Raw genomic sequence first — 21056 nt, 5'->3', positions numbered from 1 at the left:
TTCCATATTGTACAAGGGATTGAATTAAGTTCTCATTGCAGCCGCTTTATATAAATGCAGCCTCTGACTAATTCAAGGGAAGTCTGTTTAGGACCTGGAAAGCAGCTGCCAGTGAGTGTCAACAATACTGGGCTAGATGGACCAATGGTCAGATTCAGTATAGGGCAGCTTCCTATGCTCCTAAGTATAATTTAAAGGAATTTAAACGAAGTAGCACAACAGAGCCTGTTTAGTACAGCAGATAGAATTTAAGAGACTTGTGTTCTTCCTTAACTGTGAAACTTACTGAACTTTAAATCTAGCTGAAAAAAATATATCCAAAAAATAAGCATTTTCAAGATTAGTAACACCCTCATTTATCTGCTGTTTTTTAAAAAAAATCTAATATACCACTGTCATTTTCAGTAGCAGGTATACAGGAATCTAAAGGCTTGAATCTAAAGGCAACTTCTCTCTTACCATCAAGTGTAAATAGAATTTAACTAATGGATCCCTGAACCCATGAAATTCCTTCAGCCAACATGTATACATTGTTTGGAGCAATGAAAGACAGGCAACTAGAGTGAACTGATTTGCTCCTGTCCCCTATATGCAGCTTTATTTCAGCTCCAAATTTATCTTCAAGGTTTACAAAGTGTACATTTTAGCACCCAACATTCTTCCTGTATCACTTAGGTGAAAAGCTAATTTAGAGAAGTATACTATGATTAAGATAGCATACATTATAATAACAGGACTATCAATTAACCCGCAGCACTGTACAGAAAAAAGTATTCCTGTGTAGTGCACAATATTCTTATTTTTCTTTCATCAATTCCTAAACCCACATCCTCAGGCCTTTCTCATACAGAATCCACCAACCATTCACTGATGAGCACTGGCTGAAGCTGGGAACATTAAAAGCTTTTCTAACTACAAAAGGGTTATAGATCGACAATAATGTTCCTGCGCATTTAACATCTAGCTTAGAAGATGACAATGCTGGTCAAGCTAATATTCAATAAGCACAAACTCCAATTTTAGCCACACTTTGACCACATTTTACAACTTGAGTCTTAGTCAGTAATAACTGAATAGATCCCACTCTATATAAAATAAATAAAACCGTATTAGAATTATTATTTTTAGAAAGGGGGAGGCGGTTTACAAATGCACCATTCCAGAGTGCACCACTCCTAATCTCTTAACCATAGTTAAGCGAGTGGGAGCATATCAGAGCTACACAATCCCTCCCCAAGCCTATCACCCATGTGAATCTCCCCCCACCATCCTCCCACTGGCATTTGCCATGATCTAAGGGCTACATTAGCAGCACTGTTAACTATAGTTAGTGCTAACTAGGATTTGCTCTTAACCATAATTTTTTAACTGCTCTAAGCCAGTTTAACACTTAACAATGAAGCATGGTAAAGTGTTAACTAGCTGGCCCATTAGTGGAATTTTTGCCAGTATTAATCGTTACATTTCTGCTATGACAGACTGATTTTTTTCTTCTTCAAGAACAATGGTCTTAGGAGGATTTCTAAGAGGAACAGCTGCAAAGGGACAATTTGCAGTTTGCTTCATATTATTAAGGCTGCTCTCCTGTCAGTTTTGCAGGCATCTGATAATCTCTCTTGCTTTAGTAGGTACAGTACAGGCAATCTACATGATCAACAATGTAATTAGCAAAAATGGAAGATTTAAATGAAAAGAGTAGCTGTAAAACCGTCATTTTGTAAGAGATAAGAGGAACCACATGAGCTGCATGGACAAGAGTTTTGAAAAGGGTTCCATAATCTCATTAGCCCTCCTCATCATGGTGAGGAGGGAGCCAGATTCTGGTAAATAAGAGCCCAAGAGTTCATCAGAACCTGGAGCTAAAGAGGAGAGGAGATGAACCATGTTCCCTCCTCAGCCACAAAATTTGGCTGAACCCTGGGATTTATTTGGCTCTGGGCTTGTAAGGCGCAAGGGCAGAGCCATAACAAGTCTCCTCGTCCTAACTTGAATTGGTAGCTGAAGGGCGGAGGCAGAGGCATGTGGGTTTGCCTCTGCACCTGATGATCAGACAAACGCTGCGTCACACAGAGGCATCACAAAGTTGTAAGTTCCCAACTCTCCCTTCCAGATCTGAGCAGGAGACAGAAGGTAGAGGCTTGCTATGGCTCTGTGCTCTGGGAAACAGAGATTTATTTTACACCCCTTCTCCAAATGTAGAGCTTGGTGCTGGAGAAAGGGCAGGAGAATTCCCCCCCAACTGTGTGCTGCATTTCGGAGACATAACATGAGAGGGAAGGAGGTTCTGGTACCAAAGTTATGATTGACCTTAAAAAATTGTTGACCACTGGTTTAGAATTATGCCATTAGATTACGTAAATTTTCTGTTTCGTTATGTTCCCATTGTTAGAGCAACCAGCTAGAATGCATGCTTTCTTCAGAGATATACGCATCTCAAAATGCAAAATTTTACAATTCAATAATTTAAATCAGCCATTATTTATAATCCCCATTATTTAAAGCAATACCCACAGTATTTCAAACACCAGCTAAAACAAATCATACCAGCAGATCAACTTGGCCCTTTCATGGTACACGAAAGCAGAAGCCCAGCTGATAGCCACCACAATGCGAGGAAGTTTACAAAGTTTACAAGGAACTTTTGCCCATTTATCTTTGATTTTCCTGGTCCTCAGTTATTTCCTGAATGCGTAGCATTTTTACATCAGTAGGAATCAAAGCAGTTGAACAACTGTAGGTAGGTTTACTATGAATTTCACCCATGCAGGGGCAAGCTAAAGTCAAAAACTACAGACCTTTAAGGTGATGCTATGAAAATGTTATCATATGTTGACTTTTATATTTATTTTTAGGCAGTCATGTCAGGTGGAAATTTATCCATTTTTTAGAAATCCATTGTTTCATATTATTAAATTATTAAATCAGTCTCCACATGGTTTTCAGGGATCCCTCTTTCCCCTCAACCCACCATGCACCCCCTTCCACAGGGTCACTGGACCCTCAGAGAAGCCTTTTTTGGGGGAAGAAAGGCTGAGAAAGTAAACTTCTGTCAGCCCCCTTCCACAGGTTCTTCTCCAAACCTAAATGAATCAATACAATGTAAGTCAATTGAAGTTGTAATAAACTTTTTTTCAAGTGACTTCAACATTTAACCACATGAAAGAGGGTTTGATATTTTTTCAGTAACAACTTTTGGCAACTGGAAAAGCTATGGCATATTTAGGAAACAAAACTAAAATAAGTATAAACAAAACTAACATGCTAAATCAGATTTCAATAGATTTAGGATAGCAGAATTTTTTCCAATTAAAATTTTTCAAGAAAACCCACATCATTAAATTTAGCTAATAAAGTATTTAAAAGTGTACAAAGTCAAACAAGGTCTGAAAGCTTCTAGATGCTTAGATTTTTTAAGTTTATGGAGGCCCTGTGCATGATAGGAACATACATGACTTTATAGGTGGACAACAAATCCAATGAAAGCTTAATAAGGAAGACACATCTCTCACCTGTGTGAACATGGAGTACTGCAAGATCAGAAAGTAGGGACTTGTTACAACCAAAATAAGGTCACTGACCTTAATCTACATAGAAGAGATCACAACTGCAGCTACGTGCCTAATCTGTTGCTGGCATATGGCCGAATTCTTTATGTCAGAAAGATTTAAGCTCTGCAGCTTGACTATGAGGATGAGTGAATTGGGGGTGGGGGTGGGTTTGGCACTCAGCCTCATGGTCAAGATGCAGAGCTTAAATCTTTCACATAATGAGGCGATAGTATACCCAAGTCCTACCTATACCTCACTATACGTTCTGTCATCGGTTCCTGCATCCCAGACAGGCTAGTAAAGGCATAGTAGGATGTAGTGGAATTTTATCCTTTTGCATTATTCATACCTACAAAGTGCACGACTGTTCACCTCTTCTCCTGACTAGGGAAGAGATAGAAGGCAATGTCCTAGAGGACACCATCTTATAGAAAAGTTACAGGCTGCTCTAAGTAGGGATAGACTTATTACTTCTAGTCTATGTCACTTTTCACATGTGTTCACTCACAAATCCATTCCATCCAGTTTCTCCATTAATCTGTGACTATAAAAAAAATACTACTAGAAATGTCACATTTAAATATGCATTTCTAAACACATTTTGATATTTCTGAGCCAAGAGCTACATCAGAATATTTGGGAAGTGTGAAAGCTGATGGATAACTAACTTCTGATCCACAAGTTAGTCCAGGAGGGTTCATATCAGAATTCCCTAAGATTAAATTATTCAAGAATCCTTAGCTCTAAGACACACATAGCATCTTGGCACATGCAACTAATAGTGACCTGTGCACTGGTGGCTAATTGAGAGGGAAGAGAAGGAGGAGGAAGGTCATGTCAAATAAATGCCAGAGAGAGAGGACTTAAGGCTGGCCAAACAGCAGTAGCAAAGGGGGAAGAAAGATTTTTAAAATGGATTGGGAGAGCAGGAACTGAGAAAGAGACAGGATTTATCTTTCACCTCTGACATCTACTAAGCTCAGGCAGCCCTTGGATTTAAGAGTCAAAGTCACAGTATGAATGACCTAAGAGTACAGCCAAATATAAATGAGCATTTCTGACACTCCCATCTAAGCAAATCACTCAGATTCACTCCTATAAAATTCTTCATCTGAAGACAGAGTCAGTGACCTTATTGATGTTTTTTGACATCTCAGTTTCTTTGTTACCATTGACTATGATATCATTGTAGATTGCCTCGCTAGATATTGCTTTATGGTGGTTCCTTTCATACCTACTGGATATGATCTAGAAGGTAGTGGTAGGAAACTGCTACTCCTTCCAGTAAGAATTGTACTGTGGGATGCTACCTAATATCTACTTTGTCATCAGCATGCCAAACATCCAGCTCCAGTATTTATTTACTTATTAAAATTTAGACCCCTCCTTTCTGACAAAAAAAATGGTACTGAAGGCAGCTATCTTTCCTACTGACTCAAATGAAGTAGTGGCTGTCCTGAATAGATCCCGGGCATCTGTGGTGGGATGGATAGAGAAAAATAAGCTGAAATCCAATTCAGAAGGGAAGATTGCTATAGTTGGGGGGAAAGGTCTGACTGACTTGGAAGATTAATATCCTGTGGTTAATAGCATTATATTTCTCTGGTGAATAAGATTTGCCATAAGGGGGTAATTCTGGACCTGGCTCTGTAACTTGATGATCAGATGACATCAATGACCAGAAGTGCTTCTGCCAACTATGGTTCATTCACCAGCTCTCCTGTCTATTGCAATGATGTTCTGGCCATTGATATATAGTGCCATAGTAACTTCTAGAAAGGACTGCTGTAATACACTGTGTAGGACTACCATTGAACAGAATTTCGGAACTTGAGCCACTCCAATATGCTGCTACTGACAGGTTCTAAGCTCAATTAATTTAAGCTGGTACTTGTCTCTAAAGCCCTGGGTCACTGAGGAACAGCCTTCTCCCATAAGAACTGCCCTAATGCCTAGAGCTCATCAGGGAACCGTGTTCCAGTCATCTGGTTCTCCAGTTGTAAAGTCTGAGGAGTAAAGGTGGTGGCACTACTGCTGTGAAACTTCCTCCATAGAGAGATTTATTGGGCAAGCTTCTTTGTGAGTTGCAGAAGGCCTTCCTTTATAGAAAGGAATTTCAGAGGTAATACTGCAACTGTGTTTGTGTTTTCTGGCTTAATTTAGTTTTGGAGGGGGAGTTAATATTCAAATTGTAATTTTGAATTGTTTCCATTTTTAAAATTGTTGCAAGCTGCCCTGAGGAACATCGTGGTCATTCCATGGGAATAAAATTAACTAAAAAATTAATTTTATGACTGTAGAACCTGTTCCTTGTTCTTGACTTGGGTCTGCACAGCTGTTACTGAGACAGACTATATCAGGATTAAAGTAAAGGGTTTATTGTGCTAATTAACTTCAATAGTGAGCTTTATGATCCGTAAAGCAAATGGTTAAAATAGGAGATAACATATTTGCACTAGACGGTTGCACTTGCAGTTATGGTATCTATACTACAATTCACAGTACGTTTTAGAACCAAGTGGTAATATGCTCAAGACATGGCTTTAAAATGGAGCCCTTTACTAGCCATTAACTAGTGTTGTAAATACCATAATGGTATGAAAACATAAGATTAATCAAATATGCATTTCTAGCTCCCATTTGAATAAAAACATAGCATGCTTGCAGATTTCTTCCTATAGAAAAGGCTCACTAACTTACCTCAAGGTCACAGTCGTATTCTGTGCCATCTAAGAGCACCACTTTACACTGGACAGTTCTCATCCTCTTAGGTGTTCTTTGAACAGCTTTCTCCATTTGGACTTCACCTGTCTGTACTTCTTTGGTCTCCCTTTTGCTTTCCTCTGCATCTTGATTAGTTTCCTTCACTTCCGAAACAATTTCGTTACTGTCTTCTTTCACAGGCTGCACAAGAAAGTGGATATAAGAAGGCTGTACCTAAAGAATGGTACACTCAATGAAATGCAACATGATATATTTCAGTAAAGAATTATTCATCATCACTTCACTTACAAATTTAGAAGAGAAAGCCAATATTCTCTTATGAATCAATTGTTACGATCATTTGTTACTGTAATTTTGGCATTTCAAGTTCTAGCTTAAATTTGGGAATCAATTTTTATTAATATTTCTATACAAATAAAAGGATACTTTGTTGATAGATTGGCATCTAATCACAGACCTAAACTGCTTTCCCCCTTTTATGTACATTAGTTGCACAGAGCGATAAGCAGGTTGCTTGTATGAATCCTTTTAAGTCATGCCCTCTGGTAAACAGCAGAACTAAACTACAGCCTCCAATTTTCAAAAGCCTCTAGCATTACAGCCTTAAACAAACTTACTAAGAGCAAGTCAGGTTAACTTACAGAACACTTTCCAAACCAGAAGCCTCCTGCTTTATTTTAGTTAAACTTTTCCATTTGTTTATTGTTCACGCCTAACTGGAAACAAGAGTGGATCTGCTCTTATCTCCTTTTTATTTAATCTCTTCTGCTTGCCTTGAGGTTACATCAATCACTGTGAAAGCCATAAGGTAATTACCATTGTAAACAAATAATCTGCTGGGGAGAGGAAACTGGAATTTTGTATAGAGTTGGTCTAGGTCTTTGAAGTGCTTGCTAGACTTGGGAGGGTGGGGGCTGTTTATTTTATTTTATTTTTTTATTTTATTTTATTTGTTTACAATACTTATAGTTCGCAGAGTTTGGGAAACATGCTAAATGCAATGCTCTGCCACCTGTTATTTAAAGTTCTTGGGTAAGCCAGTGGTAGGCAACTTTGAGAAGTGGGGGGGGGGGCATTTTTAAATCCCTCTTACCCTACCAATGGGCTGCAGTTTCTCCCAGGTGAAAAAAACAGGGTGATGGGGGGAATTAAAAAAATTATCTAACAAAATGGTATTCAGAACTACTACAAAGTACCCAAAGGGGACTCTGTACCTGCTACCATACCAGTTGAGATATAATTTGTGGGAAAAAACCAAAAAACAATATATTTGAGATGCCTAATAAACCCAGAAGACAAACACAAAATTATAGCCTTTAGAATAATTCCACAAAAATTAATCCTGTAAGAACGTTTCCCCACGTTCCCTCCTCATTTTAAACTCTTATTTAGTTCAAGGCCCTCATTTAAAAGGGGCAACACTATGATTTGCAACATGTGAAAGTAGCAGGATCAGAGCTTCAAGTTCATTTTAACACACCTGATGCTCAATGCAAGAATAAGAATACGCCTCACAACCAATGACAGGTTGTTGTTGATGTGCAAACGAAATATGCAAACTAGCAGTAGTTGTCCACCAACAACTACTGAGGCCACAAAAATGCTGCGACTTAAGTCTTCGTTCATTTGCTTTTATTTCCAGAATATACCTGCATTTTAGCACTCACAGCAAGTTTTTCTTCTTTGTCATCCACAGCTTCTTGCAGATTCTCAGTAACATCCTCCCGTTTTCCCTTGGACTGAGCTGCCTCTTCTGGAAGAGAGCATTCACTGTCTTCTGCTACTGTCTCTTCCTCTGACACTGGAGGCTGTTTTTTCATTTCATCTTTGGGTTCTGCCAAGCTGTATGATTTTTGTTTCTTAAGCCATGGGGGGATGAAGCGAGAAATACCCTTTCCTCCTGAGCTACTAGGGCTACTTTGGCTAGCTGGAGTTTTGGGGGCAGGAGAGCCTTCTTCTATTTCAGTTGCCTGTTCTTTTTTACTCTCTGGTGCATCCCCAGCATTTTCCTTTGCTGTGTTTGTTCCCAGCTTGTCCGATTCCTTTACTTCCGTTTCTGAACTAACTTCAGTCGTCATGGTCACAGGATGCCCTAGAAATACAATATACATTTTCTTGATTTTAGAACATTATTTAGACTTGTTGGCTCTTTTAGATCCTAGCCAAACTACCTAACATCTCTCCTCCCCAAACAAGGACCATTTTATGCTATATCAGCCACTAAAGTTTGAAACAGTTCAACCTACTGAACGTTTTAGTAACGATGTAGAATAAATCCTTATACAAAGCATGAACGTCACATGATCTGGGAGAATCCTATATTGAACTTACAAATTCAAGCAGCCAACCCCACACAAACAGAATATATTTAACTCTTCTAATACCTGTGTGATCAAGAGCCTCAAATTTCTCCAGCCCATCCAGATATATTTAGAAAGAGTTACTTCATTTTAAGCATTTCCAAAATATCGGTGCTCAAGCAAAAGTCCTCCATGCCTGCATTTGAACCATACCAGATTGGTTTTTCATTCTCATCACTACATGACTTCTCTTAGGGTGCAATTTAATACCCAGTTATCTAGGGTAAGCCCCACAGAACTCAGTGGGGCATACTTCTGAGCAGATACCGTATTTCTTCGATTCTAAGACGCACTTTTCCCCCTAAATAAACAGCTCTAAAAATGGACTGCGCCTTAGAATCGATGGCGTCTTAGAATCGAAGCAATACGGTAAGAGGAAAAGAGGAAGCTCCTGCAGCAGCCTCGAGCCATGCGAGCGAGGAGGAGCTGGTTGGGTAAGCTTTTTGTTAGGCAAATTTATTCGTAAGTCCCATCGATTTCCATGGGACTTACTCGTGTGTCGTTGTCCCCTGGTGCACAGACAAGTAAAGAGCGGGTCTGGAGAGTTAAGTTTACTCTTTGTTTCAATGCCCCCCCCTTCTTCCCGCGCAAACGGCAGTTTCTTCTCTCACAGAGGGAAAAAAGAAAAGGACATAACCATTAGAAGAAAGCACGGAGGGGGGGAGGAGGTTGGCTGGGCGGTGAGGGAAGTATTTTTTTGATTCTAAGATGCCCTTTTTTCCCAAATAAACATCTCTAAAAATGGGGTGCGTCTTAGAATCGAAGAAATACGGTATGTATAGGATTGCACTGTCAGTGAAGTCCAGAAGATAAACACTTATTGTGTTGATCATCTTGTGTCAAAGACTTTGGTAGAGTAATTTAAAGATCAGACTTTTAAGAAAGTCTATCATTCTTGGAATTGAAAGTAACATTCCACAAACTAAAAGAATTTCCCCCTAAAAAATTTATAAGGTAAAAGTGACAGATGTTTTGAATGTATCTATTCCAAGACTGTTTCTCACAATTATGTAGTCTTGCAGTAACCCTATTCAGACATTCAGTTTATCTTACAGTCAAGCATGTGATCTGAGAACACGGCTGTGCTGGGTAGCCCTACCCCCAACATCACATGTCCAATGAAGCCCCACACCTGGACATTTGCATAAAGAGGGTCTTGACACATATAGGTAGATGTACACGTGGTGGCCTTCACATGAGCCGGAACACTCTGCTATCGGGGGTTCCAGCTGACAAGCAGGCCTGTGAAGTGGAACCTCTGTACACAAGGCAACCCCCTCTATGCAGATGTTTGCACTATAACATATACTGAACTCCCAAATATGGCTAGTATTGTTGAAACTGCAAGCAATAAAAGCACAGCTTAGTTGGCCAGACAGCTTAGAGTGGCATAGGAGGTTCCCAGACAGCCTCCCATCCAGCTACTAGCCAACTGATGAAATTTAAATTCATTGAATACTTCCGACCATCCTTAAAGACTGGCTGCAGAGGCCACCATGAGGGAGGAAGCAGCAGCCAGGCATTTCTCCACCGTGCCTGGGCCCAGCTCCAGCTGAGAGCCCCCTCCCTCCTGCTACCAACTGTCGCTGCAGAGGCCACCATGAGGGAGGAAGCAGCAGCCAGGCATTTCTCCACCGTGCCTGGGTCCAGCTCCAGCTGAGAGCCCCCTCCCTCCTGCTACCAACTGTCACTGCAGAGGCCACCATGAGGGAGGAAGCAGCAGCCAGGCATTTCTCCACCGTGCCTGGGTCCAGCTCCAGCTGAGAGCCCCCTCCCTGCTGATACCAACTGTCGCTGCAGAGGCCACCAGTGAGGGAGGAAGCAGCAGCCAGACACCTCTCCACCGTGCCTGGGTCCAGCTCCAGCTGAGAGCCCCCTCCCTCCTGCTGTCCCCTGTAACTGCTGAATTTTCCAACTAAGATTGTAGTGCCTGAATTTGCTTTCCTTTTCCCCCTCCTCCTCCTCCCTCCCAATCCCCTTTCCTTTTGTGTCATGTCTTTTAGATTGTAAGCCTGTGGGCAGGGACTGTCAAGAAATACTTTTGTAAGCCGCCATGAGAGCCTTTTTTGGCTGAATGGCGGCATAAAAATACTTAAATAAATAAATAAATAAATAAATAAAGACTGAGTTTTGCATGTATATTTTATGCACTAGTTTAAAATATACAGCATCATTACTCAACTAGTTATTAAGACAGCTGTCAATGGCTTCCATTACTGATAGTTAGCTAACCCAAGTAGATGTTTAGACAGCCCTTTGTGTATCACAGTAAGTAATATGACAATACCAATGTGCTATTAGTATTTTAACTTTGAGAAATCTTAATATTTATGAATATATTCTAAGTATTTTACAAGTGAAAATTACATAAGACTTTACTAAGTGCAAATCTTGAAACCCAACAGGACTCAAGGCTGTACATTTTCTTAATCCATATACAGCTTATAAAACAGTTCTCTTCACGTCTGCAAACCTTGCTAATGCTAACTGAATGAAACTGCCTTCTAATGGACACATTTCTTGGTCACTGATTCAGGCTGCCGATATTACAGCTTTAATAAAGCCATCCTGGCTGGTTGCTTTTCTGCAAAGGAGATGGCACAAAGAGTCACATTTACTGATTTGTCACTGCTGGCACAACAGTGATAAAACCTTTTGAAAAACTGGTCAGAACATAAGGCTCAAACTCACTCCTTCTGGGTCACTATAATTTCCTCCTCGTTCTACTGGAAGTTTGAAAAAGTAACAGTGAGTTAGCATAATTACATCCATTTAATTTGGCTTCAGTCTAAAGCAGAAGACTGGCATAGAAGAGAGAGTCTTAACCACTCCTTAAGAAAGCTCTCTCTAAATCTGGAAGATCTGAGCAATTACGCAGATCCCAAGGTCCTTAAGGGGGTGGTTGCACACTAGGATGAGACTGATTTTTCTGGATCTATTTCAGTTTTAGTACTGAGACTTCTCTGGCTGCCCTGTATGTTAACCTGTATTGCGAGATATACAGGGGATATGTTCTTGTTGATACTCTTTGATCTCTTGTCAGCGTTGAATACAATCAACTATGGTATCCTTCTAGAGCTACTATCCAAGTTGGGGACACTGCTTTGCAGTGGTTCTGTTCCTACCTGGTCTCTTACTGTTCTAGCATTAAAGTGAAATGAAATGTAAAAAGAGTGCAAGTCAATGTGTTGAATACACTAAGTTCTCATTTACCTAGTGACTCCTTTTACTATGCCCCTTTTCCTCCCAATATATTTATAGATAATATTCTTCCTTTTTAAAAAAAATCTTGTTCAGTGAAAGTCTGCCAGCTGAGACTAGAACTAGATGTTACTGCAGATTTGGGGCTGCCTCTGAAAATAGTAGACTTGCAACTTAAATCTGCCCTTCCTCCCTGCCAAAACATGAGTTGTCAGAATATTACATTCTGTGTTTTCTTGCATGCATTCTGCTTGGCTAACACCATACTAGTGATATCGGTCTTCCAGAAAATTTTGAATTTGAAAATTAGATTAATCTACATCGGAAAATACTCTGTTTATATCAGAATTTTTTCTGATGCTCTAGAGCAGCCTTTCCCAGCTAAATTATGTTATCCTTGAAGATTAGCTACGTTTTACTTCCAATGCTAGAATGTTGGGGTCCCTGTCTCTGTGACTCTCAGAAAAGTCAATCAATTTCCTAGGTTGGGTTGCTTCAAGAACCTGGGAAGGAGAAGCCGATTTCTCTTAAATGTGTGTGTGCTGGCCTGCCAGCTCCGAGGCATTTAGCATATAAGCTGATGAAATCTAGCCCTTAGGTTTTTGTCCCTTGGTCTTGCTCCAAGGGGCAATACGTGCACTACCAGTTGGGTACCACTACAGGTCCCAGCATTTCTGACTATTGGTCATGCTGGCTGGGGCTGACAGGAGTTGGAGGTCCAAAACATCTGGATGATGCCCTAGGAAGTGATCTTTTTAGCATGCATATTTTACTAGTATTTAATAAAACAAAGCAAAAAAAAAAATAGTATCCAACATCCATTTTTGTCCCAATACAACACGAGAATTTGAACTGAAATATTTGAAGGAAAAAATTAAAGCACACTTAATGTGATTTAAATGTTACGTATTGTAGATATTTTTATTAGAATAGTTGTAAAAAATTAAAGATAATAGCAAGTATTTCCCTTACATTGTTTAAATTTATATTAAAAAGGGTACTGAAAACTGTTGACACACAAATACATTTTAGCAACCAAAAGTACTGTGCATGATATGCTGACAACTACTCATCTACAACTTTGAAACTACCAAGCTTACCTAATACAGTTTTTGCAATTGGCATCCATTCATTGTTACGAATGTACTTATAAAATAGAAAATTTCCAAAGAAAATAAAGCACTAGAAAAAATTCTACACACCATCTGCACCACAATGATACATAACACATTTTGTATTACTAGATTTACAGCAGAGAGAGAAGGAAATTATACAGGGCTGCTGGTTTGGGTGACACCCACATATCTCCAGTAAGCAGGTAAGATCAGCCATGCTGGATCATGTCAAAGATCCATCAAGTCCAGCATTCAGTTCCCCACAGTGGGCAGCCAGCTACTTTCAGGTAGCCCCCAAGCAGGATAAGGAGTAAACAGACCTGAATGAGGTCTAAATGTAGCCCTTTTGCTATTTTGTTGCCCTACGTTTTGGTGAGATTCTTTTGGATAACATAGTTCTGACCACAATGCTGATACATGAAGACACAATGTTGCTTTATTTTGAATATCTAATTAATAAAATCAGAAAATCTGCAAAATGCAAAAAATACACTTGGTTCCATAAAAATATCTCAAAGTCCCAAACCTCGTTAATACCACAACAGTAACTTTTAAAACAGATTTCCTTTTTGCTAGCAGAAGTTGAATCTTCAGAGGCCACACTAATCTCCAAAATTATCATACACATTGACAAGGAGGTTGCTGTGGCTTGTGGTGTTGTCCAAACACAGACAGCAGAAGTTATTTGAGGTTAAACAACCCCCACATAACCCAGGGTCTGTTTTACAGTTATGTGAAGGTTCTTTAACCCACAAATAACTCCAGCTGCCCAGGTTCAGATGACATAACAAGCCACGGCAATCCCCAGCCAGGGCTTGCATATTCATAATGGCTGGCAGGATGCACCAGAGCGCCTTGTGGGTAAATTAACCTAGGATGATCTGTCATGTCATGCCAACTAACCCCATAGGTTTGGCAATGTTTTTTTAACCCTCGCATAAACCACATTCATGGAGTTCATACGATGCAACATACAAGTAGGAGTTCAAAATGGGCACTGGTTATGCAAAATGGCTCCTGCAGGGACCAGCACATGCAACAGCTCATCATGGCTTAAATAAGCCATAGTGTGCTGAGCTTATCATGTGAACCAGGTCAACATAGTTGATAAAATTATGTGCAGGCTTCCAGAACAAATGTAAGATTCTTACTGAGTCCAGAATAACGTTTTAGCATGGCATATCACAATATTTTTCTCATTTGTTAGGATAGACTTCAAGAACACATCAAATTCCATAAGCCACTAAAAAACTGCTTGCTTAATCTTCAAATAATTGGATGGTTTAAAGCAGGGATTTAATTATTAAAATGTGCTATGTCAGCATTTAGTTCCGATTACTCACATTACATATTATTAATAACTCCTATTTTAAAATAGTTACTCTTTCCTGAGTGCCAAATTTATCATTACTTTTTTTTCAGAAACATGTAGAGGTAGCGCTAATAGAACTGGTGGTGCTAATAGAAATTCCTTTAATTTTTTCTCAAATTAAAGTAATTCTAGAGTAAAATGCATTGCTCTAGAATTTTCTTTGATGTGGACTCTGCAGTTAAATTCTTCTCTCAACGAGACAATCTCTTTAGTTCAAAAACAGAGGGTTGCCACTTCAAGAATAGGAGCTGCTGCAAAGAAAGCTTGAATGGAAGGTCCAACTAGGCATACAGTGCCCTTATTTTCACATAAGTTACTTCTATGTATCATGCCAAGTGTAGATGAAAGAATTAGAACTGGGAGTCTAGGTGCCATCTACCAAAAAACAAACAAAAAAGGAAAAGTCAATAGTACCTCAGTGTCTGGAAGCTATCAAATTTATATTGTAATCCAAGGATTCAGCTGAATTTATTTACAAGTGCATACCTCAGAATCAGAGACTAGGGATGCACAATTACAAAGGGATAAATAAGTCATGGTGGCTTATTTCCCCTGCCATGCTTACTGGTTGTATACCAGGAGAATTTGTAAGGTTCTGGGGTGGTTTGTTAACCATGACAATAACGCATTCTTGCCAGGTTCATAAAACATGACAAGACAAGCCAGCAAGGATAATGATGCAAATTCCCCCAGCATGTACGGCAGAAGAAATAAGCCATCATTGCTAATTTCCTCCTCCATGATCCTGTGAACAGGCCCATTGTCTTGTATAGTTAAGAACTTGAGTATGAAGATTACATTTATCCTCCAGATTTGCTACTATGAAGTCCACATTCAAAAGTCTTTGGGTACTATTGTCTTTGACTGTGCAGGCTACCCAGGAGTCCAATGTTCCCTAGAAACAGCATTCTGAGAGTTTTGCCCTGATGTAAGACATATAACATTGCTATTCCAAGCTAACAAACACACACACAAATGGATTTTTAATGTATTATGTAAAGGTTTGGGCAGAATCCAATGTAATGACAGTTCTAGCGGAAATGAATGCTAGCACAATGAGGTAGCACTTGCTAGCACAACCGGAAACTAGCCCAAATTAGTACTTCCAGACTGGGGCAAGTTAGTGGGACTTCACTGACTCCTCCTGTTCTAGAAACACTAATCTGAGCTAGTTTTCAGGGTTGTACTAGCACGTGTTAGCTTACCATTGTGCTAGCATTCATTTCTGCTTGCACAACTTGTTTAGTGGTAGCAGACTGCCTCAAAAATAAGTTTGTACTGCTTTAAAGAGGGGAACAGCCATACAGGTTAACTTTAATTATGCATTCTGCTACCAGAAGGGAATCAGACTAGATTTTTGAAAAGGTAGTGATCCCATATCTATTCTATACAAAATAACCATATTATTACCACTGGGTAACTAAAACCTTAACAGCTAAATATTTTGGGTTTATCTTGACATTCTCAGACTCTGACTAATGTCATAAATTATGCTAAAAGGATATTTTGGGCAGTATCCAACTCTGCTACTTCACTTACACTACTGATGTAGCACTAGCGTAAGTTACCTATAGTGCAATGGCATAAGCAGAGGGCAGCATTGGATACTGCCTATAATGTTTGATTCAGCAATTAACTCTGTAATATTGACAGTCAGTATTTCCCTTTCACCAATACAAAATATTCAGGACAAATATACAGGCAACTTAGTCATGATAGATTACAGATCAGATGAAGAGTCTCATTAAATCATGACACTATTCAAAAGCAGAAATATTGTATTAACTGGTATTTTTTAAAGGAAAATATTTTACAGCTCAATTCAATGTTGAGTTAGATGCATCAAAACCCACTGAAATCAATGGAATAGTAACTAATTTCTGCCTTAGTTTGGGGAAAGCCACAAACAACGCCAGGCAACCCAGTCTTATAAGGTTGGTTATCTCCTATAATAAGATGGTAATTTGATGGAATAGATGCATTAATAATCTGGATGCTTTCAGATAAAGTATTTTGCCAACCACCAAATTCCTTTTGTATACTATTAGTATCTCTAACAACAAATTATTTTCCATTTTTATATAAACATTTTCCACTGCCCGCCACAGGCAAATATATTCGTAATTAACACATTGCTACCCTGCAGAATATTTGCATCGGAAATTTTCCCATTTCTACTCGAAATTGTTCAAAGACAAATTAGCTTACTTTTGCATGGGGTCATTTGTACAGGAGAATTTTCCATTTGAATTGGAAAATGTTCTGATGCCGCAAAACAGGTGTGGTGCTCCAGATGCTTTCGCCTACAACTCCCACCATTCCTAACCATTGACCATGCTGATTATAACTGATGGGACATAGGCCAAAACATCTGGAGGGCCACACATTGCCCACCTATGCCCTAGAGAAATCTAATTTAGCATTTTTATTTTAGTTGTATTTAAGTAAAAATAAGCTAAAAAAAACATACCCCATGTTAATTTTTGCCACACTACACCAAAAGTTTTGAACTGAACTATCTGAGGGGGGAATTAAAGCATACTTAATGTGATTTAAACCATTATGTTATGAAGAAATTTGTATTAGAATACTTTTAAAAATGAGAAGACAATAGCATGTACTTCCCTTAAATTGTTTAAAGTTAAGAAAACATTGAAGGTACTGAAAACTGTTGACACACTAATAAGTTATAGAACTCTGAATAATATCCTGACAACTGCTCATCTATTTCAAAACAGTTCAATTCTCTTCCACTGAAGTTTTTGAGGCATCTCCAGCTTCGTTGTCACGATTTAATAGTTCCATTTCACTCTAAGACACATATGTATTTCAATGAAATATATGTATGCTAAAGATAATCACCTGAAAAATATTAACTGTAAGTTTGAAACTGCCAACTTAGTCTAATATTGTATTTGCAATTGGCATACATTCATTTTTACGAAGGAATTTATGAAATGGAAAATAAAGCACTAGATCCTTTCTGTACGGTATTTTTTTGGGGAAATTTTCCACCCCACATCACTGCAAGAAAGTGTTTTTAAAAGTCAGAGTTCCTTAAAAGTATTAAAAACCAATACAAGGAAATGTTAATGTACCCTGTTTAAGCATTTGTGGTTACCTACACTTGCTAACAGTGTTATACCACCTATTACATGTACAGATTTGCAGCTAGCAAAGCCAGCTAGGTCTAAACAGAATTAAGTTAAACATTTCTATTTTATTTTACAAGTATATCATCTGTTATAGATTTATTACATATTACTGAAGTTGAGTATAGCCAGTCTCAGATTCCAATTAAAAAAAATTTTTTTTGCAACATTGAACTATAAAACATCCAGTTTCAGAGTTGAAAGCCATTACTTTCATTAAGCCACAATTTCTGATCTACTCGATTCAATATTCACTCACAACACAGCTATCTCAGCATTTAGTGTTTGCTGCCATCCTTGTAATATTGACAAGTGATCAAAGTACCCATATCTATATCTACACACACAGACATATTTCTATTTTATAAGAAGGCTGAAATAAACGCACCATTTCCCATGCATCTAAAGCAACTCGAGCCTCATTTACTTTTGCACGTTAATCTTTGCATATCGAGATAAGCAATATAAAGTCTATAACAGCAATTAAAGAAATCACTCCAAATACATACGTTATTTTTGCTCTGCATATCAAACCAGTGTTGTGTAACTTCTTGTCATTAAAAGCAATGCAGCCAGCTGATGAAAAATCAGTCTCTTTGTACAGTTTAACAAGAAAGACCAGCCCCACCCAAGCTCTGACTTTGCTGAGAAAGGCATGCCCAGTGGAAAAGAATTTAGTTCCAATTCACTTAATTCTGGCAATCAGAAAATGCACATGGGTCACTCTGTTTTCCTGTTATCTCTCCTAAAAAGCAAGAGCATTATATGCATGTGGGGGGGAAAGCTAGTAAAAGGAGAATTCTGCCCCTGTTTGGGGTAGGTCCTATATTTAACCTCTTATGATAAGGTACAATAATTTGTTCAGAGAAACTCAAAGCAAGTAATTATTTAACTAGTGCTAATATTGTATGTGTATTCTAGCTTACATCTAGGAAAATATTTCACTTCCTATATTCTCTTTAAATAATTAATGTCAATCTAACAGTTATGAGTCCAGAAAGGTTATTTTTCAACATTAACAATATTACAGATAATGCTCCTTTTAGAAGCTACAGCTTTAAAAAAAACAGTTTCACTATAAAAAATGAAAAAGATCAATACAGCTGCAAAAATATACAGAGGAAAACGGCAAAAGAAAACAAAAATCGGAAAAGACCATTGCATCCCTGACATAATTCACGTCTCTCAAGAGAAATTGTCTTTAGAAACAAGCAAGGCAGTAGCTGGGTTCACACAGCAGCATGCTAGTCCATGGTGGCAGATAAGCTACACAGAGTAGGGTGTTTTTTGTGTGTGTGTGTTTTGCAAACAACCTGCTGTGTTCCCATCAAATGATCAGGCAAACGAGCAATGCAGTGAGGTTTATTAGGCGTGGGGGGGGCACTCACCCTGTCTCCTCCTCCAGTCCTCCTAGCCAGCTGGCCGGGTATCCCAGCTTCCTTTGCGGTGGCAATCATATCCCGCCATCCCCACGCTACCACTATGTCAGCAGCCTGACTCTGATTTGTCTGTTTCACCCCAGGGGCGTCTTCTTCTGCCTCTACTGGTCCCCACCCCTATTCTCAACACCATGTTGATTCTTAACCGCTGCATCATTTGTTTCCCTTCCCACACTCACCCCCTGCCGCCTTCTCACTGGCCCAATTTCGAAGCCTTTAATGGCTACCCCTTCACCAGCAGCAAACCAACAGCACAAAATAAAAAGAAACAAAAAGCAAGTTTTTGTCAATACACAAAGCAGCTTATTTGTCTTTGGTTTGCTTAATACTGGGCTTGCTTAATACTGCCTTGAATCTACCCATGGGAACTTTTTGCCCAAAACGTGAGGAAGGCTGCAACTCCTTGAAAGTTTACAGGAATGGGCCAAAATTTAATATGTAGGTTCCCCTTATGGGGTGGCAGAAGATGCAATACTGGATAATTGCACAACTTTCTTTTCCATGGAAAAGTGAGGATTAACTGCGGCAGCACAATCTGTCCCTAGGCAGAGCTCAGGAATAGAGATCACCCAAGACGAGCAGAGCGGTGGCAGCATTTTTGGCCATTCTTGCTAAGCACCTCTGTAGTCGCATGACAGACAACATGCTAATCTACCATAGCTATGAACAACATCTACTGCAGACCATGGGTTCTCACAGTGGGTTGTTTGGGGGGAAGCAAACAACCGTGGGGGCGGGGGGGATCCAACAGACAACACACTAACCCAACATGGGTTATTCCAGAATATAAACCATCATCCATAAGCATATTGTGCAAACCCAGTCAATTAATCTGCTCAGTCTCTCAATACTCAAGGTCTTAAGCATTTCTAAAACAACGCAAAAAACAAAACAAAAACAGCCTGGCTACTCCTCCAAGGAGCTCTGCTGCCTGCTGTGGGCCAGTAAGGCAACAGTGCCCACAGGAACCCTCCTGGTGGGGTGGGGGTGGGGGGAGATGCACAATCCACTGTCTGGGCAGGGGATTCAGCCTGTCTCTTTCCGGCCACTATTCAAATGAAGTCCCACTTGATATTTTCAACTCATGATTTGGAAGATATGAGTCCTGAAGTGAGGTGGTTATTACTATGATTATTCATTGGGTAGAGCATGGGTGGGCAAGTTGTGATCTTCCAGATGTTTTGGCCTACAACTCCAATCATCCCTCACCATTGGTTATGCTGGTTAGAGCTGAGTTATAGCCCAAAACAACTGGAGGGCCACAAGTTACCCACCCCTAAGGTAGAGGGATAAGGTCATGTCCAAACCATGCACAGGTACAGAAAAATGCACAGATCTGTTAAAGTGGTATATGCTATGTGTGCAAGTAAAGGGTATGTGGACACAGTGTACCCTCATCGCAGCTGAACCAATTCCAAAATTCACCAGCTGCTTCAGCCCTGAAAATAAGGCAAATGTGAATAAAACTCACTTTAAAAATAGTGTCTGATAACAATAGTGAAAACATTGAGCAAACTGAAGAGAGAGTTCAAGGTCAGAAAGAAGTGGGAAATGACTAATAGAATCCATTTGGTTTTTGGTATTTCCCTCATTCTAGATTCCACAAGTTCCTTTCATAAGGTAATGTCAATCTTCCAAAAATGTTTCTTTCCAGTTGTTCATGAAAGTCAAATGTCTCAGAAAACATGTCTAGTTATGGTTCCCAAAATTTACTACATTTGTTAGTAAATGTACCCCTGTTCTTTTCACTACACAAAGAATATATCTGAATCTCAAGTTTCCATGGTTATTTGAATGCAACACAAGATGATTCCTAAGCCTGGATATTAAAATATTGATGGGTGTTTTAACACAAAGGATTATGGAAAGAACCCACATTTTCAACACTAGTAGAAAGCAGTAAAGTCTGAAAAGCCTTATTCTGTTGCAATTGGTTCTGGGAGTGGTCCTCCTCCCCATTCCCCAACCTCCAATATGGGCAGCTTTTGTAGCTCGACTGGGGGTGAAGGTGGGTGAAGCACTCTCTTTATCCAGCTTCAGCGTGAAAGAAAAAAAAACACTTCCACATGCGGGACAGAAGTTCACTGTGCTCTTTTAAAGCTTAATAATTAATACTAACTTAAGGTTTAAAGAAGGAGAATAAGT

The 21056-nt window shown here is 39.3% G+C and overlaps 1 protein-coding gene across 8 annotated transcripts in view; it reads right to left on the bottom strand.

The window, feature by feature from the left end:
* Positions 1 to 21056, bottom strand: part of EPB41L2 (erythrocyte membrane protein band 4.1 like 2) — a 114024-nt gene that overhangs the window by 71187 nt on the left and 21781 nt on the right. For 2 of the 8 annotated variants that reach the window (XM_063124683.1, XM_063124686.1), the window contains exons 1-3: positions 17982 to 18028; positions 7922 to 8364; positions 6249 to 6452 (exon numbers count right to left, since the gene is read on the bottom strand). In XM_063124683.1, the coding sequence (XP_062980753.1) occupies positions 6249 to 6452; positions 7922 to 8350 (633 nt within the window). In that variant the 5' untranslated portion in view covers positions 8351 to 8364; positions 17982 to 18028. Of the gene's footprint in view, positions 1 to 6248; positions 6453 to 7921; positions 8365 to 17981; positions 18041 to 21056 lie in introns of those variants that run through there. The other 6 variants (XM_063124687.1, XM_063124681.1, XM_063124679.1 and 3 more) reach the window with 6 other exon arrangements.

This window comes from Elgaria multicarinata, chromosome 4, assembly GCF_023053635.1.
Source record: "Elgaria multicarinata webbii isolate HBS135686 ecotype San Diego chromosome 4, rElgMul1.1.pri, whole genome shotgun sequence".
NCBI lineage: Eukaryota > Metazoa > Chordata > Lepidosauria > Squamata > Anguidae > Elgaria > Elgaria multicarinata.
This window is presented reverse-complemented; position numbering and strand designations above follow the sequence as displayed.